The sequence below is a fragment of the Pecten maximus genome, chromosome 14 (assembly GCF_902652985.1).
Source record: "Pecten maximus chromosome 14, xPecMax1.1, whole genome shotgun sequence".
Lineage (NCBI taxonomy): Eukaryota > Metazoa > Mollusca > Bivalvia > Pectinida > Pectinidae > Pecten > Pecten maximus.
In genome coordinates this window covers 31,769,288-31,788,385 of record NC_047028.1, presented here as the reverse complement: position 1 = coordinate 31,788,385, position 19,098 = coordinate 31,769,288, and the positions used below count along the sequence as shown (strand labels likewise).

At 35.6% G+C, this 19,098-nt stretch overlaps 1 protein-coding gene across 2 annotated transcripts in view; it reads right to left on the bottom strand.

Annotated features, from left to right (window-relative positions):
* The window catches only part of LOC117342505 (conserved oligomeric Golgi complex subunit 3-like), a 33,560-nt gene that overhangs the window by 2,339 nt on the left and 12,123 nt on the right, over positions 1–19,098 (bottom strand). The window contains exons 13-21 of one of the 2 annotated variants that reach the window (XM_033904679.1): positions 16,913–17,102; positions 14,799–14,899; positions 10,570–10,659; positions 7,317–7,437; positions 5,634–5,669; positions 2,012–2,094; positions 1,193–1,327; positions 798–1,004; positions 464–562 (exon numbers count right to left, since the gene is read on the bottom strand). In XM_033904679.1, coding sequence (XP_033760570.1) covers positions 464–562; positions 798–1,004; positions 1,193–1,327; positions 2,012–2,094; positions 5,634–5,669; positions 7,317–7,437; positions 10,570–10,659; positions 14,799–14,899; positions 16,913–17,102 — 1,062 coding nt within the window. The remainder of the gene's footprint in view (positions 1–463; positions 563–797; positions 1,005–1,192; positions 1,328–2,011; positions 2,095–5,633; positions 5,670–7,316; positions 7,438–10,569; positions 10,660–14,798; positions 14,900–16,912; positions 17,103–19,098) is intronic. The other variant, XM_033904680.1, reaches the window with a different exon arrangement.

Genomic DNA, 19,098 nt, shown 5'->3' with positions numbered 1-19,098 from the left:
GTGAATCTAGATGACCCAATACGTACCTTTTGAGACTAGGCGAGTCTAGATGACCCCATACATACCTGTTGAGTACTAGGCGAGTCTAGATGTCCCAATACATACCCGTTGAGTACTAGGTGAGTCTAGATGACCCAATACATACCTGTTGAGTACTAGGTGAGTCCTGACGACCCAATACGTACCTTTTGAGACTAGGCGAGTCTAGATGACCCAATACGTACCTGTTGAGTACTGGGTGAGTCTAGATGACCCATACGTACCTGTTGAGTACTAGGTGAGTCTAGATGACCCAATACGTACCTGTTGAGTACTAGGTGAGTCTAGATGACCCAATACATACCTGTTGAGTACTAGGTGAGTCTAGATGTCCCAATACATACCTGTTGAGTACTAGGTGAGTCTAGATGTCCCAATACATACCTGTTGAGTACTAGGTGAGTCTAGATGATCCAATACATACCTGTTCAGTGCTAGGCGAAGCCACAATCTGCTTGTCCTCTTCAGTGTAATTATCAACCAGGATCTTGTGTACCTGCTGGTATGTCTGTTGTATATTCACCTACAAGTATCACATGATAATTACACAGGGTACAATTAATGTTAATCTAGTCCAAAATAAAGAGGATTATTTGGAAAAAACAACATGATCTTGATATACTTAAATTGATTTGAAGAGAACTACTTTGACCTACTTTAATTGGTTTGAAGAGAACTACTTTGACCTACTTTAATTGGTTTGAAGAGAACTACTTTGACCTACTTTAATTGGTTTGAAGAGAACTACTTTGACCTACTTTAATTGGTTTGAAGAGAATGACCTCGGTGTCTCTGTTAGCTAGGTACAGAGACATTGAACGCTGGACCGTTGGAAGGCGAGTCTTGAGATTGCGATATGTCTCTGACATAACATCGTGTAACTTCTCAGGCGTGGCGAAGGGCTGTTGTCGGAGTGACACATTCCTGATGGGCTCCTCAGTCTTCATGCTGATAACCACGCTGGCCTGTGAACATTATAACTTTCAAACATCAAAATAATCAAATTAAACGAACCTCACACATCAACATCATCAAAATGAACATCAAACATCAATATCCAATCACCACACTACCCAAACCTGTAGCTTACTGATTCTACTTACTGATTCTACTTCAGCACTCTCACAAATTTGTGAACTAATTATTTACTTACACGGGACAGAAATGTTTGAACTGGTTCTGTGAGCAGGCTGGTCACGTGATGAATGAAATCCTCACAACTCTTCTTTAACTGTTGATCAACATCTCTCTTAGAATCAACAAAGTATTCTGTCACCTGGGGGGTTCCCTACAAAATCAAATTGGAATTTTTCTTTACAAGTTTCTGATTTTTTCTTCAGATCTTCAAATCTCATTTGAAAACCTTAAAACTTTAATGTTACGATCAAATCTGTCTACCAGGTTCTTCAGAAAACAAGAATTCTAAAGCAAGGTGGGGTGATTATGATTTAAAAGATACATTTTCACTTCATGAAATACAGTGTAATGTTAAAAGTAAGCAAGACCAGCATCACTATGCTTGAATTCAGCAATATAGAGCAGGCTCTTTGATTAATGACCACAGCATAAAATTTTAGTTTGATTCAGCCCAAGAGAATTGGAGTTATTGTACGGAAACAAATCTTTCTATTTATAGGAAACAGTGACCTTGAACTTTGACCTTTGGATCAGTAAGAACACAATTCCATTCAAGCACTTGTGGTAAGGAAAACTACATGGAAATTTAGTCTGATGAGGCCAAGGGAACTTGACTTATCGAAAGGAAAGGTCTGTGGATGCTGCCGCAGCACTGCCACTGATGCCGAACTAGCGATACCATTATGTCGCCTGCTCTTTGCAGGTGACACAAAAAGTACATGTATGAAAGTGTGAATCTTAATTAAATGTATCTCGATTCTACCTTATCTAAATCATATGTATAGATCTGAAATAAGTATAATATCATGTCTATAATTTGAAGTCTAAACCTTACCTCCAGGATAAACTGTAGCAATGCATTGGTACTGTTTAAGGCAAACAGTTTTGATTTGTTGTTTACAAGTCCATAAGCAGCACCTGAAGGTAGATATTAGATCTGTTCATCAGAAAAAACATTGTATTTTTATTAGCAGATATAATTGTAGGAATGCAAAGTAGGTATAGATTTTCATACTCTAGATAAAATGAGGTCATATGTTAATGAGGACATATGTCATAATATAGATACAATGAGGTCATAGGTCATACTGTAGATACAATGAGGTCATATGTCATAATATAGATAAAATGAGGTCATATGTCATACTGAAAATACAATATCATGATATCATAGGTCATACTGTAGATACAATGAGGTCATAGGTCATACTATAGATACAATGAAGTCATAGGTCATACTATAGATACAATGAGGTCATAGGTCATACTATCGATACAATGAGGTCATAGGTCATACTATAGATACAATGAAGTCATGTCATACTATAGATACAATGAGGTCATAGGTCATACTATCGATACAATGAGGTCATAGGTCACACTATTGATAGAATGAGGTTACATGTCATAATGTAGATTGAATTATGTCATATATGTCATAATGTAGACACAACAAGCATTCTGAATGTATTCCTGAAGCAATACAAGTCCCCTATGGCCTCTTCCAAAAATAGTAACAGTTATCTTGACCTTGATCCAAAAACCCTGAAATTGAAACTTGATATGTAGCTACTCATACTGAAGTTCCATACCAACTTTCACCACCATGCCTTGAAGCTTGGCCGAGAAAAATGTGAAAACTAAATTATGGATCAAGTTAAGGGCCATATATATCTCTTGCAAAAATTGATCAAGCAGAATGAAAGTAAAACTTGATCTGTAGCTACTCATACATTCACTAACATACTTTGAGGCATGGCTGAGAAAATTGTAGAAAATTGAGAGGTCATAGGTCATAGATATAATGAGTCATATATCGTACTGTAGACACAGAGGTATCGGTAGTGTAGAACTGGTCCTGACATCATACATTGAAGATGCAAAATGCAGTTGACAAAATGACTAGTCCATGACCTCTATATCTAACTGTTCAGGAGTTTGTAGAAACAAAAGGCCTAATAGATCTGCATTGTTCACTGAACATAAATATTGTTTTGATATACTTTACTTCACTTATTTGACAATGAGTAAAGATAATATCATTCAATGCTTGCAGGCTACTAGCAACATATCCTGACTGTTAAGTCTTTCCGTTCTTCAGAAAAAGTAGATTATTTTAAGATAATAGTCCTGTGACCATGAAAATGAGTCATGGTTTTCCTAACTTTCAGATTCAGTGAAGTAAAATACCATGAAAATATACACCTATTCCTTCTGAAGTAAAATACTATGAAAATATACACCTATTCCTTCTGAAGAGGTTTAAAGGAAAAGATGATAGATGCAAGAAGAGTCATAACATAAACCGTCTTCCTATGAAAATGTCCCCATCAGGCCAGGTGAGCTGATAAAACAAAGGACTTACAGAGACAGAACGTCATTCAACACTATCAGTTTACTACAGGTGAGTATTGAAACATTTAACATTATGAATATATGTGTTGTTAGGTGTTAGTCTACATGTGATATCAACTATAAATATATGTGCTGTCAATCAGACTATAGACTTACATATGTACATGATTTAATCAAAGTTGGTGATGAGACCTAATAACCAGTTACCACCAATAGCTAGTGTATGACAATCATACAAATGCATCCTGGGTAAAACAAGAGGGGCCCAGAGACCAGATATTGCTTACCTGGATATTTCAGTGATTACACATGCATTTGAATTATATTACAAATACTTTCCAAGTCTGGGATCTGCAAATCAGTATCATTCAATAAAGATTAAAGATTTTCAGATTTTTGACCAAAATTGCAAAATTTCAACCTTCAAAACTGTTTTGAGATTTTAGATTTTTAGATGTCTGTTTTAAAACCTGAAAATCTAAAAGCTCAAAAGTGTTTTGGAAAGCTGATATTTTGCAATTTCTATCAAAAATCAAAAAACTCAACAAAAAAAAAATTTTTTTCAATTTGAAATTTTAGGTTTTCAGTCAAAAATCTAAACAAGAGGCCCATGGGCCTTAATTTTAGGTTTTCAGTCAAAAATCTAAACAAGAGGCCCATGGGCCTTAACGATCTTGATTTGATTCCTGTGACCTTGATTATGAGGTCAATGTGTTCACTCCAGCATGATACAGGCAAAATATATTGTTTCTATGTGTGTTGGTCATCAAGGAGACGTTTAAAAGATTTTAGCATATTAGAGCCTGGTGGCCTTCAATGAAGGTCAAGGTCATGCTCATTCATCACACAATCATTATAGCCCTTTGCCCCAGCATGCTATAGGCAATATCAAGTTTCTAGGCTTCTTGGTTAATATGTACAGATAAATGTGCACAACTATTATTTTCACCTGTCCACCTCCATTGAAGTTTAAGCATATTTGACCTCTGTGACCTTGAATGAAGGTCATCCATTGGCATTCATTTGAACAATCTTGTGAACTGCAGCCCTTTACCCCAGCATGCTAAATGCCAAATATCAGGTCTCTTGGCCTCTTGGTTATTGAGACGTCATTTAAAGATTTTAGTATATTTGACCCCTGTGACCTAGAATGAAGGTCAAGGTCATTCATTTGAACAATCTTGATAGCCCTTCACCTCAGCATACTATAGGCCCAATATTAGGTCTCTAGGGCTTTTGGTTATAGAGAAGAAGTTGAAAATGTAAATCGTTTACGAACAGACGACGGACGACGTCGAACAAAAGGCAATTAGAAAAGGTCACTTGAGACATCAACATCAGTAGAAATTTTAAATAAAGACATGCAATTTGATTTGATTGAAATATAACAGGAAACCGGCACCATGCTACTGTATAAATGGGATGCTCACAATGAACTACCCTCGAAATCCCAGGGGTAACATATGAGATTGAGAATGCAGCCCTTGGATTTTGAAGAAGGCAATGCGCACAGACAAGGGGAGATAAAACAGACAAAGTAGACAACACAGCCAATTAGGGGAGATAACATAGACAAATATACATGTAAACAACACAGACAAGGGGAGATAACACACCAGAAAGGCAGCATGTCAACCATGGAATAATTCACAAACTTATTGATTTCAGTGTTCAACAATGATACAAATGACTTGATATCATTTTCAAAACTTGCAAGATCAAAAATTATAAAATAATACAAAAACAAAAGTGTAATTTGTTGAAGACACGTAAATAATTTCAAATAACTTTAACAGTGAGAAGACAATAATTGGTTGTAGACAGATTTTGTGGTCATCATCATCAGCAAACATTCCTTTTAACCTGAAGAACCATTATGACAACGGTCATAAAATAGCTCGAGTCTATACAGAAAATGTGAGAAATTATGATAAAATACCAAAACATTTTGCTGAGCAAACGCGGAAACAGATCTTTGAATTTCAAGATACGGGTAGGGGAGTATTTTTCAACAAGGAAAGTTAAAATGATTGAACACTGTTCTCAATAAATCGAAAATTTCCACAGCGTTTATTAAAAGAAGACAAGCAGGAAATAGTTACCCAGAAATTTATGCCCAGCTTGTGATAAACTCAGGTCTGTACAGTAAATAAATAATGGGTAGCAGTATTAATCAAAACTCCAGACAAACATTCTCAACTACCTTAATTCATCTGAACTTTACCAAGGACATACATATAGGGATTAGAGACTCCACTAGCTTGGAGACTGACATTGGAGCTTTTGTATTTTTGTAGTGAACCATAAAATTAAGTTTAACTTTTTCAAAATTGTTTGCTATTAAACTTTGATGCAAGCAATGTAAATGTATTCAACTTTTAATTGATTCAATAATGAAAAAAAATTGGATGAGTACTTTTGGAGAAAACTTGCAAAAGAATATACTATATTTGATTTTAAATTATAATAATTTCACAGCTAAAGAATATACTATTTTAATATTTGATTTTAATACTAATAATTTCACAGCTAAAGAAGATACTATATTTGATTTTAAATTTTAATAATTTCATAACATAAGTATGTTTCAAAACCTTTATCAGCGCACATGGAATTTATTCAGCTTTTTAATAATCCGTAAATGAAAAAGATTGGACAAGTATTTTGGAGAAAAATATTCACAATAAAGGTAGTATATTTCGATAATATTTGCTATTTACTATGAACAGTTAGCGGCCATTATGTAAAATCAGTGATTATTTATGGAAATTTTTGAGCAAGTGGAATTTATTCAGCTTTTTACAGATTCAAATATTGAAACGATTGGACGAGAATTCTTGGAGAACAGTGGTTCACAATAAGGTAGTGTAGTAAACTCGATGTCATTTCGCTACATTGTTACTAACAGATAGAGACACTTTCCAATCCCTGTATGTACATCCCTGACTTAAAAAATCAAAAACAACCAAATGAAAGCATATCTTGATATTTTACATGAAGATTTTTAAAAGACAAACATTCAACTATTAACATACTGATTTAGATTGCAATGAGAATGTTTGTGAAAAAAAAAGAAAATTTAAAGAAAAAAAAAAAGAAAAAAACTTTAGCAAGTTAGAATCCATCATTAGATATATCGGAATAAAAAAAATGAAGCCCTCTAAAGTGTCTTTTTTGCACTTAAAGCCAGCATGTATCTAAATCAGTTAAGCAGAAATGCCAACAATACATTTCGTTGTAACGAGTACACTATCAATATCTGTGTCAGTATATATTGTACTGACCCCGTATGTCACACTTTATGTTAAATACAGTGAGAAAATAAGAGCACCATATTGACTACCGAATGATACGCAAGTCCGACTATAGATTATGGATTTAATAATAATGATTAAGAAAATTGCAGTCTTAAATTATAGAATATTTAAAGAAACAAGCAAAACTAGTAGAAAGTAAAGAATGATCACAAAGAATTCACATATTTCTATTGATTATCAGTGGAAGATTTTGGTGAATTTAATCATTAAGTATTTCTTACAATGTATCTTAGCCAACAAGATGAAAGACTTGGCATTTGTTATTATATACAATGTCATGCAGATAAAACCTTATTATGTATTAATCAGAAATAAAGATAAAAGCGAAATAATGTTCAACACCATTAGGTTAGAAATTCAATAAAACAATCTATATATAAATAAAACAATAAGAAAAATAAATCATATACTATATAACTAAATATAAAAGCAGTGGCACTCTACCATTTAAAATATATATATACCCACCTTTGAATTTACTGAAATCCAGCGAAGTCTCTCTTATAGAGAAATCGGCTTGGAAGGGAGCAATTTGTTCTCGTAAAATCAGAAGATGTTTGATGATGAACAATTCCCCGTCTAAAACATTCTGGAATATGAAAAGACAAGGCAAATTAACACCAATTTCTTAAAGGGTTTAAAATTCTAAATTTAAGTTTTCTTTGAATGTTGGTATCTTATCAAAGGTATATATTCCAGCAGCTTTTTTTGTAAATTATTTCATTTCATTAACAAACTTTTAATTTTTGGAAAATCAATATTATCAAGAATTAAAAGAAAAAAATTAATTCTAATTCATCTGAACTTTACACATGTATTAAAATAAAAAACAAATCGAAGTACTGAAAATACTGAAAGAGGCATTATTCAGATGTAAGAGGTGATATTTGAGATAAAGCAATAATACAAATTAAACTGATATCAACATGATTAAACATTCCAACAGGATATAATGGTTTTCACAGTACTGATGAATGTAATGCTTTAAAGTGTCCTGATGTTAATAACGGTTTTAACCATCTTCAAGTTTCAAACACACTTCTACTTAAGTAATCATGACAAACATTTTACTTATTTTTTTCAAACCAACTTCTACTTATTAAGTACATGTCCTTAACATTCATACTTTAGTGTGTCAAACTAACTTTTATAAATGTACTTATTATAAGTAGTTCAAAATTTGCACTTATGTGTTTAAAACCAACTTATACTTAACAAATGTTTTTAAAACCAACTTATACTTAACAAATGTTTTTAAAACCAACTTATACTTAACAAATGTGTTTAAAACCAACTTATACTTAACAAATGTGTTTAAAACCAACTTATACTTAACAAATGTGTTTAAAACCAACTTATACTTAACAAATGTGTTTAAAACCAACTTATACTTAACAAATGTGTTTAAAACCAACTTATACTTAACAAATGTGTTTAAAACCAACTTATACTTAACAGGCCTGGGTATTGGAACGGTCAAAATGTTATGATATGTATTGTGATATGCTAAACTGATACAAGAAACGTATTGCAAATACATGAATGTCTGCTCATTTTTGTTGGAAGTGTTGAATGTCTTTCAATATCTTGTAAATAAAATTGCTTATTCCTATTTAGTTTGTGTTTTTTAAAATTTTTTGATCAATAGTGAAATATTAAAATCTAGACTGATGAACTTTTAAAAATTACTTATTTATTCAAAACGAAGATAACAATTTTTAAGGACAATTATTTTCAAATTTAGATATCAATTCCATCTATATTCATAGATCCAATGTCAATATTAATAGTAAGCTGTAATTAGTATGTAACCGTGGTTATATACTAGCCGCAATAAACCGCTCGGCAAGAGTGATCTTCTCTTTAGCTCGGTTGAGCGTACGACCCTAAGCAGAGGCAGTGATTTAAATTAAATTGATCATGCGCTCTGCTACATTGGAGCCTATGTAGGGACTCGGAAGAAATACTCAGTCTTGCTCCACATGCAAGCATTGCTGTTACCCCTGGAAACTCGAGGATGAGTTTTTTCCTGAAGGGGGAGAATATAACCCTGGTAAATAATAGCCGCAACATACCGCTCAGCTAGAGAGATCTTCTCTTTAGCGTGATCGGTTGAGAGTGAGACTAGACAAATTAAGCCAGAAGTCCCAAGTTCGATCCCAAGAAGAGGCAGTGATCTAAATCAAATTATAATCATGTGCTCTGTGACATGTAATTTGTTGTTCTTTAATTTACCACTAAGATGTAGATACTAGCCTACTAGGTATATAAATAGCAGGTAAACAGTATACGTATTTTACCTCCAATGAAATTAAAGAAAACTTCCACATTTGATACCATTTCAATAAATGTTTACAATTCCATTTTTTTCTTTTTTAAAGTAGACTATATGTTACTTAATTGACTTGTGCATATCGCCTTGTTTAGTTTGGGGCTTGTTTGAAGTGCAGCCACACTTTCGATTTTGTTTTTCCAGACATAAACGTAAGTCTGTCATCTGTCATCGGCCGCCTATCACTGCTTTCACTTTCATAATCTGGGTTATATGGTGTGTCTAGATGACCCGGATATAATCTGGGTTATACGGTGTGTCTAGATGACCCGGATATAATCTGGGTTATACAGTGTGTCTAGATGATCCGGATATAATCTGGGTTATACGGTGTGTCCAGATGACCCGGATATAATCTGGGTTATACATGTACGGTGTGTCTAGATGACCCGGATATAATCTGGGTTATACGGTGTGTCTAGATGGCCCGGATATAATCTGGGTTATACAGTGTGTCTAGATGACCCAGATATATTCTGGGTTATACGGTGTGTCTAGATGACCCGGATATAATCTGGGTTATACGGTGTGTCTAGATGACCCGGATATAATCTGGGTTATACGGTGTGTCTAGATGACCCGGATATAATCTGGGTTATACAGTGTGTCTAGATGACCCGTATATAATCTGGGTTATACGGTGTGTCTAGATGACCCGGATATAATCTGGGTTATACGGTGTGTCTAGATGACCCGGATATAATCTGGGTTATACGGTGTGTCTAGATGACCCGGATATAATCTGGGTTATATGGTGTGTCTAGATGACCCGGATATAATCTGGGTTATACAGTGTGTCTAGATGACCCGGATATAATCTGGGTTATACGGTGTGTCTAGATGATCCAGGATATAATCTGGGTTATACAGTGTGTCTAGATGACCCGGATATAATCTGGGTTATATGGTGTGTCTAGATGACCCGGATATAATCTGGGTTATACGGTGTGTCTAGATGACCCAGATATAATCTGGGTTATATGGTGTGTCTAGATGACCCGGATATAATCTGGGTTATACGGTGTGTCTAGATGGCCCGGATATAATCTGGGTTATACAGTGTGTCTAGATGACCCGGATATAATCTTGGTTATAAGGTGTGTCTAGATGACCCGGATATAATCTGGGTTATACGGTGTGTCTAGATGACCCGGATATAATCTGGGTTATACGGTGTGTCTAGATGACCCGGATATAATCTGGGTTATACGGTGTGTCTAGATGATCCGGATATGATCTGGGTTATACCGTTTGTCTAGATGATCCGGATATAATCTGGGTTATACGGTGTGTCTAGATGATCCGGATATAATCTGGGTTATACGGTGTGTCTAGATGACCCTTTGACCAATGATGCTCCAGACCAAATTTCATCTTCTTAAAACAGACCTTTCGTTTGATGATGCCCTCCTTTGCGTTCTGTAAACTTTGTATACAAGACTGCAGTGCTTCCTGAGAGAGACCTTGGAATGTTGTCTTCTGTAAATATAAGTATGTAAATATAAGTAGATAAGTGAGCCAGAAAGATAGAAGTCCAACAGAATCAAAATTAACAAACAAGAGACCCAGATCATACCTGCCAACCCCTCCGTATTGTACAGGTTTCTCCCCAGCAATTTCATAACAGTTATCGCAATTTCCCACATATGTAAAATCCCCCTGAAATCCCCGTATTCTGACGACATACGGTAAAATTTTGAAAATCCTGCCAAATTGATTGCATTGCAAGCCTATTTATCTCCCTTTGGAACTCTTTTTTTTGCAGTACGAAAAAAGGTTCCATTTCGGACCCATGCTTCCATGGCTTCGTTTTGATTGAGTTTTACAAAACTTTATTTATGCGGTCATCCATGTTTATTGACGATGATTACCCGCCGAAAATGAACAAGAGGTATGCATCAAAGTATCAACCTGCTTGGGAAAAGGAGTTCAGCTGGATCAGCCCTTCTGATAAGGGAAATGACTTCATGTTTTGCCATGTATGCAAGAAACACTTCAAAGTTGACCATGGTAGAAAAATAATTTGCAAAATTTAGAATTTGGTGTATAGCTTCCAGAATGTTTCAATCATAACGACCTATTCAAACGGAAAAATAACGATATCAAAGTCAAATAAATCAGTTCCACCGAGTACATTTTAAAAGAACAAATAGGTAATTGAAGATATGATTATTCCTCCCTGAGTTATAAAAACGACACAATATGAAATTGATCAAAATATGTTCTGTATCTGTAGGAATGAATAGTCGTTGTTTTCTGGGTTTTTTTTAACTGCACAATATAGTTTTGGTTAAAAAATGAAAGTAACAGAATGTGTGTATTTACACTGTATGAGTAATAATTATATGCGTTTGAATAACATAAGTTAACAAGAGGCCCAGGGGCCTTAACAGTCATCTGACTCTAAATTAAAACCCTTATATTATTGTAGTATGCATTCTCTGTAGCATGTATATAGTAACACTGTTGGCCATGGTGGCCATCTTGGATTTCTGACCGACCCAATAAATAACAACACTTGGTCTGGACCATCTAAGGATAATTTCTGGTAAGTTAGAGCTGAATCCCACCGGTGGAATTTGAGAAGTTTGAAATAGGCATTGTTCAGGAAAACCATGATTGCGCAATCATGTTACAAAATGGCCGCCATATTGCTGCAATGTCAAAGTTTTTACGACGCCAAAAAAATAACAACACTATGTTGGCTTCCCTTCCTTGACATCCTCACCCATTTCCAGCTCAATGGCACCAATGGAACTGGAGAAGAAGTTTAAAATGTTTTTTACAAGATGGCGGCTATGGCGGGCATCTTGGATTTTGGACCGACCCAAAAAATAACAACACTTGGTCGGAATCATATCAGGATCATTTCAGGCAAGTTTCAGCTCAATAGCACTGGTGGAACTTGAGAAGAAGTTTAAAATATGTTTTTCAAGATGGCGGCTATGGCGGCCATCTTGGAATTCGCACCGACCTGAAAAATAACAACACTTTGTCGGGATCATCTCAGGATCATTTCTGGCAAGTTTCAGCCCAACAGCACTGGTGGAACTTGAAAAGAAGTTTAAAATGTGTTTTTCAAGATGGCGGCTATGGCGGCCATCTTGGATTTCGGACCGACCCAAAAAATAACAACACTTGGTCAGGATCATCTCAGGATCATTTCTGGCAAGTTTCAGCTCAATAGCACTGGTGGAACTTGAGAAGAAGTTTAAAATGTGTTTTTCAAGATGGCGGCTATGGCGGCCATATTGGATTTCGGACCGACCCAAAAAATAACAACACTTGGTCGGGATCATCTCAGGATCATTTCTGGCAAGTTTCAGCTCAATAGCACTGGTGGAACTTGAGAAGAAGTTTAAAATGTGTTTTTCAAGATGGCGGCTATGGCGGCCATCTTGGATTTCGGACCGACCCGAAAAATAACAACACTTGGTCAGGATCATCTCAGGATCATTTCTGGCAAGTTTCAGCCCAGCAGCACTGGTGGAACTTGAGAAGAAGTTTAAAATGTGTTTTTCAAGATGGCGGCTATGGCGGCCATCTTGGATTTCGGACCGACCCGAAAAATAACAACACTTGGTCAGGATCATCTCAGGATCATTTCAGGCAAAGTTTTCAGCTTAATCCCACTGGTGGAACTTGAGAAGAAGATTGAAATGTGAAAAGTTTACGCACGGCGGCGGACGGCGTTTCTCCCCAGCAATTTTATATCAGTTATCGCAATTTCCCACATATGTAAAATCCCCCGAAATCCCCGTATTCTGACGACATACGGTAAAATTTTGAAAATCCTGCCAAATTGATTGCATTGCAAGCCTATTTATCTCCCTTTGGAACTCTTTATTTTTTTTCCAGTACGAAAAAATGTTCCGTTTCGGACCCATGCTTCCATGGCTTTGTTCTGATTGAGTTTTACAAAACTTTATTTATGCGGTTATCCATGTTTATTGACGATGATTACCCCGCCGAAGATGAACAAGAGGTATGCATCAAAGTATCAACCTGCTTGGGAAAAGGAGTTCAGCTGGATCAGCCGTTCTGATAAGGGAAATGACTTCGTGTTTTGCCATGTATGCAAGAAACACTTCAAAGTTGACCATGGTAGGAAAATAATTTGCAAAATTTAGAATTTGATGTATGGCTTCCAGAATGTTTCAATCATAACGACCTATTCAAACGGAAAAATAACGATATAAAAGTCAAATAAATCAGTTCCATCGAGTACATTTTAAAAGAACAAACATAGGTGATTGAAGATATGATTATTCCTCCCCGAGTTATAAAAACGACACAATATGAAATTGATCAAAATATGTTCTGTATCTGTAGGAATGAATAGTCGTTGTTTTCTGGGTTTTTTTTTAACTGCACAATAGTTTTGGTTAAAAAATGAAAGTAACAGAATGTGTGCATTTACACTGTATGAGTAATAATTATATGCGTTTGAAATGTTACATGTTTAGTAAGAATTTGAATGAATAACATATTAAGTTAATAAAGAGATTATGGATCATATTTTCAAAAAAATGTTTTTAGAAACACATAATTAAATTTATTTATTTATAGTTTGGTTTGTATGAATCTCATTATTATCTATTGAATTACATCCAACTAGAATTGTTATGATACATTGAAAAGCTAAAGTATTTTTAGATGTGTTGTCTTGTTTTTATTTACCTTTAAATAAACTATATAATTATTAAGAGACTGTCGTGTCCTTGTTTTATGTTAAAATACTATCCAAAATGATTTTAATAATGAGCAAAGTGACAATACAAGTCAGCTGAAGAGACGAAAATGTTGTTCACGCACTTTCTCACACATTTCAATTTCTGAGAGTTGACAGGTAAGCCAGAGGGTCTGTCTCTCTCAGTTGGATATGGCAGTAAATATAGGGAAACACTCTATATTTCTGCAGAAGTAGGATTTTGTAGAATTTGCTATAATATTTTCCCTATTTGGCCCTGCCCCTAGAGAGCCCATTGCTTATACAAAATTGGTTCCCCTTCACCCAAGTATGCTTCAGACCAAATATGGATCAAATCTATTCATTCCTATATACTGATAAGATTTATTTTAAAGTAACTGCTATGCTTTCCCTATTGGGCCCCCACCCCACAGGCTCCTGGGGAACCAGACCTTCCATTTATACAAAAAAGGTTCCACTATACCTTTTAAAGGATACTTAACCCTTTCACCCCTATGTTACTTTAGTAGACTCTACTATCCATTGATCTGGAGGAGTTCATTACGGACTACAGTGGTGAAAGAGTTAAGACCAAATATGGACCAAATCCTCTAATTCCTACTCAAGAAGAAGCATTTTTTCGGTACATAATTCCCCTGCTTCGCCCCGTCCTTTCAGGCCGTTTACCGTTTATGAAAAATAAAACTGGTTCTGATGCTCCACACCGAATGGTTGAAATCTGCTCAGTAATTCATGACTAGTAGTGTAAAGTTGACCACAGTATCAACTCAACAGTCCTTCAGACCAGGTGAGCTTAAAAGAAAAAAAATGTAGGAAGGGCCGTGGAAAAGTAATTATTTTCTGAATCTACTTTAATTTGACAGGGAAGGTAATTACTGTTATGTAAAAAGCCAAGTTGTGTACTTACATCTATACACCTGTAGAGCTTGGACAGAGTGACCAGTGTCCGGCGCACTGTCGGATACCACATACCATGGAGATCAGCAGGAGAGAGAGGCATTGAGGTTCCTACATAACCAAACAAATCAAGTTATATAACCATAATACAGAATGGTACATTGAGGTTCCTACATAACAAATCAAGTTATATAACCGTAATACAGAATGGTACATTGAGGTTCCTACATAACAAATCAAGTTATATAACCGTAATACAGAATGGTACATTGAGGTTCCTACATAACAAATCAAGTTATATAACCGTAATACAGAATGGTACATTGAGGTTCCTACATAACAAATCAAGTTATATAACCGTAATACAGAATGGTACATTGAGGTTCCTACATAACAAATCAAGTTATATAACCGTAATACAGAATGGTACATTGAGGTTCCTACATAACAAATCAAGTTATATAACCGTAATACAGAATGGTACATTGAGGTTCCTACATAACAAATCAAGTTATATAACCGTAATACAGAATGGTACATTGAGGTTCCTACATAACAAATCAAGTTATATAACCATAATACAGAATGGTACATTGAGGTTCCTACCTAACATATCTTTCCTTTAGATCTAAAATATTTCAGCGAAATTAACCAAGAATTTTTCATAAATCAGTATTGTTTTAATCCTTTCTATGAGATTATAGTTTGGAATTAACTGATGATTAATGGTTTTCTCATGTTCATGCATATATATCTAGCTAAAAAAACACTTCTGTTTAAGGAATACATGTATATGTTACAGAAGATTACATTAATATAAATCAAAGTTATACATGTGTATATAAATGTCAATTACAAACCCAACTAAGTTAGAAAAGTAAATCCTAATGTAGCACAAAAGCTAGTGACACATAATTAATCCAATTCAAATACAAGAGGCCCAGAGGACCTGTATTGCTCACCTGGTTGATTTGAACAAATTTAAATGTCAAAATAATGTTCATGTTCCATTTGTTGATAACTAATTATTTATTGATGTCTAACAATGCTATATATGGTTACGCTTCAAAATAACCCAGAATGAACTCCAGGCTCATCAGGATTGTGTCTATCTCTTGATGCCCAGCATTGCTTTATATGGTTAGGGGCCCTTGGGGAAGGTGAGCTAACAAATGATAGTCAAATGGGTGATTTCCCTATATAAAATATAGTTAAGTTTACCCCATCCCTAGGGGCAAACATTGAACCCAAGGGTCATGAAATTTACAATTTCGGTAAAGCACCTTAAGACCCTTTTATCTATGAAGAGTATTTGATGAATTGATTCTACCTTATTTGGGTCTTGAGAAGAAGATTTTTTAAAATTTCAGTCAATATGACCCTTTTTAGCCCCGCCTATCAGCCCCTAGGGGTCAGTCAGGGCCAATATGCGCATACCATTAAACTGTCATTTCATGCTAATAATATTAACCAAGTTGGAATGTGTGATTTCCCTATATAAAATATAGTAAAGTTTACCCCCTCCCTAGGGGCAAATGTGAGACCCTTGGGTAATGAAATTCACAATTTTGGTAAAGCACCTTAAGACCCTTCCATCCATGAAGAGTTTTTGAATCCACTATATCTGAGAGCAAAGAAGAATATTTTTTTTAAGTTTTAATCAATTTGACTCTTTTCGGCCCCGCCTCTCAGGCCCCTGGGGGTGGGGATCATATAATTCACAATTTGGTTGACCTTTAGTCATTGAAGCTTCTTGCCAAATTTCATTGAATTTTGTTTGACTGTTTTGGAGGAGAAGTCAAAAATGTAAATTGTTTAAGGACGCATGACACATGTACGATGACGGACAAAAGGCGATTAGAATAGGTCACTGGAGACTTGGTCTCAGGTGACCTTAAAAGCTGTGAGAAGAGTGCTGGAAAAATAAGTATGAAATGAATGGTATTCGAATGGCAACCATATTTTAACTGATTTAATTTACTGGTTAATTCCCAATTATTTTTGGGGTATTCAAGTATGTGGGGTTCTACTGCAGTAACATCAGCTCATCTTCTACTGTTTTGTTCTGTACTGCTTGATGTAGCTTGACCAGAATTTATCATTCCACATCAGTTCAGTACATACCCTGGGGGTGTTGAGGGTCGCCTCCTCCTACAGGTGGCCCCATCTCCTTATGTTCCCCGTCCGTGATCTGGGCTACCTCCAGACTTGTGTTGGAGACATTTGACAATGACCTTCTGTGACCCTCACCTGTGGAGGATGTAGATGATGTCCTTGAACTTTCTTGGGTATTCTTAATACCCTCCGCTATGCTCTGAAGAAACAATATGTTATATAGATTTACAGTTTAATTTAAAAAAATGAAATTTAACTTACGATCTTCAAACAAAGCTGATGAAGATGAATAATCTAGAGTATTACAAGCAACCATACATCTTAGTCCAAAGAACACCTCCAAACAATTTTGAAGAAAATTTAAAGTACCTGACTGGTAATTCTGTATTTTGACCAAATTTCAATACACACAAAACCCATGAGGTACATCTCTCCTAGAAAATATGATTCTATTGAACAAGGGGCAATAACTCTGCATGGATTATTGCACTGGACCCAATTCATAGGGTGACATTCTACTGTCAAGTCCTAACATATCATTTGGAGTATTTATATAAAAAGGTAACGTGAGACAGGCAGAGTGAAGCACAGACTGATGGACAAAACAGTGACCTTTAATTGTATAAATACCACACTCCTATCCAGTAGTACCAGACTGACAATAAAATACCACACTCCTATCCAGTAGTACCAGACTGACAATAAAATACCACACTCCTATCCAGTAGTACCAGACTAACAATAAAATACCACACTCCTATCCAGTAGTACCAGACTGACAATAAAATACCACACTCCTATCCAGTAGTACCAGACTGACAATAAAATACCACACTCCTATCCAGTAGTACTAGACTGACAATAAAATACCACACTCCTATCCAGTAGTACCAGACTGACAATAAAATACCACACTTCTATCCAGTAGTACCAGACTGACAATAAAATACCACACTCCTATCCAGTAGTACCAGACTAACAATAAAATACCACACTCCTATCCAGTAGTACCAGACTGACAATAAAATACCACACTCCTATCCAGTATTACCAGACTGACAATAAAATACACTCCTATCCAGTAGTACCAGACTGACAATAAAATACCACACTCCTATCCAGTAGTACCAGACTGACAATAAAATACCACACTCCTATCCAGTAGTAACAGACTGACAATAAAATACCACACTCCTATCCAGTGTTACCAGACTGACAATAAAATACCACACTCCTATCCAGTGTTACCAGACTGACAATAAAATACCACACTCCTATCCAGTAGTACCAGACTGACAATAAAATACCACACTCCTATCCAGTAGTACCAGACTAACAATAAAATACCACACTCCTATCCAGTAGTACCAGACTGACAATAAAATACCACACTCCTATCCAGTAGTACCAGACTAACAATAAAATACCACACTCCTATCCAGTGTTACCAGACTGACAATAAAATACCACACTCCTATCCAGTATTACCAGACTGACAATAAAATACCACACTCCTATCCAGTATTACCAGACAGACAATAAAATACCACACTCCTATCCAGTTGTACCAGACTGACAATAAAATACCACACTCCTATCCAGTAATACCAGACTGACAATAAAATACCACACTCCTATCCAGTAGTACCAGACTGACAATAAAATACCACACTCCTATCCAGTAGTACCAGACTGACAATAAAATATCACACTCCTATCCAGTAGTACCAAACTGACAATAAAATACCACACTCCTATCCAGTAGTACCAGACTGACAATAAAATACCACACTCCTATCCAGTAGTACCAGACTGACAATAAAATACCACACTCCTATCCAGTAGTACCAGACTAACAATAAAATACCACACTCCTATCCAGTATTACCAGACTGACAATAAAATACCACACTCCTATCCAGTAGTACCAGGCTGACAATAAAATACCACACTCCTATACAGTGTTACCAGACTGACAATAAAATACCACACTCCTATCCAGTATTACCAGACTGACAATAAAATACCACACTCCTATCCAGTAGTACCAGACTGACAATAAAATACCACACTCCTATCCAGTATTACCAGACTGACAATAAAATACCACACTCCTATCCAGTAGTACCAGACTAACAATATACAGCCCTTTGGACATTCTAGTAGAGGACTAACTTACAGACATAATTTTCTCA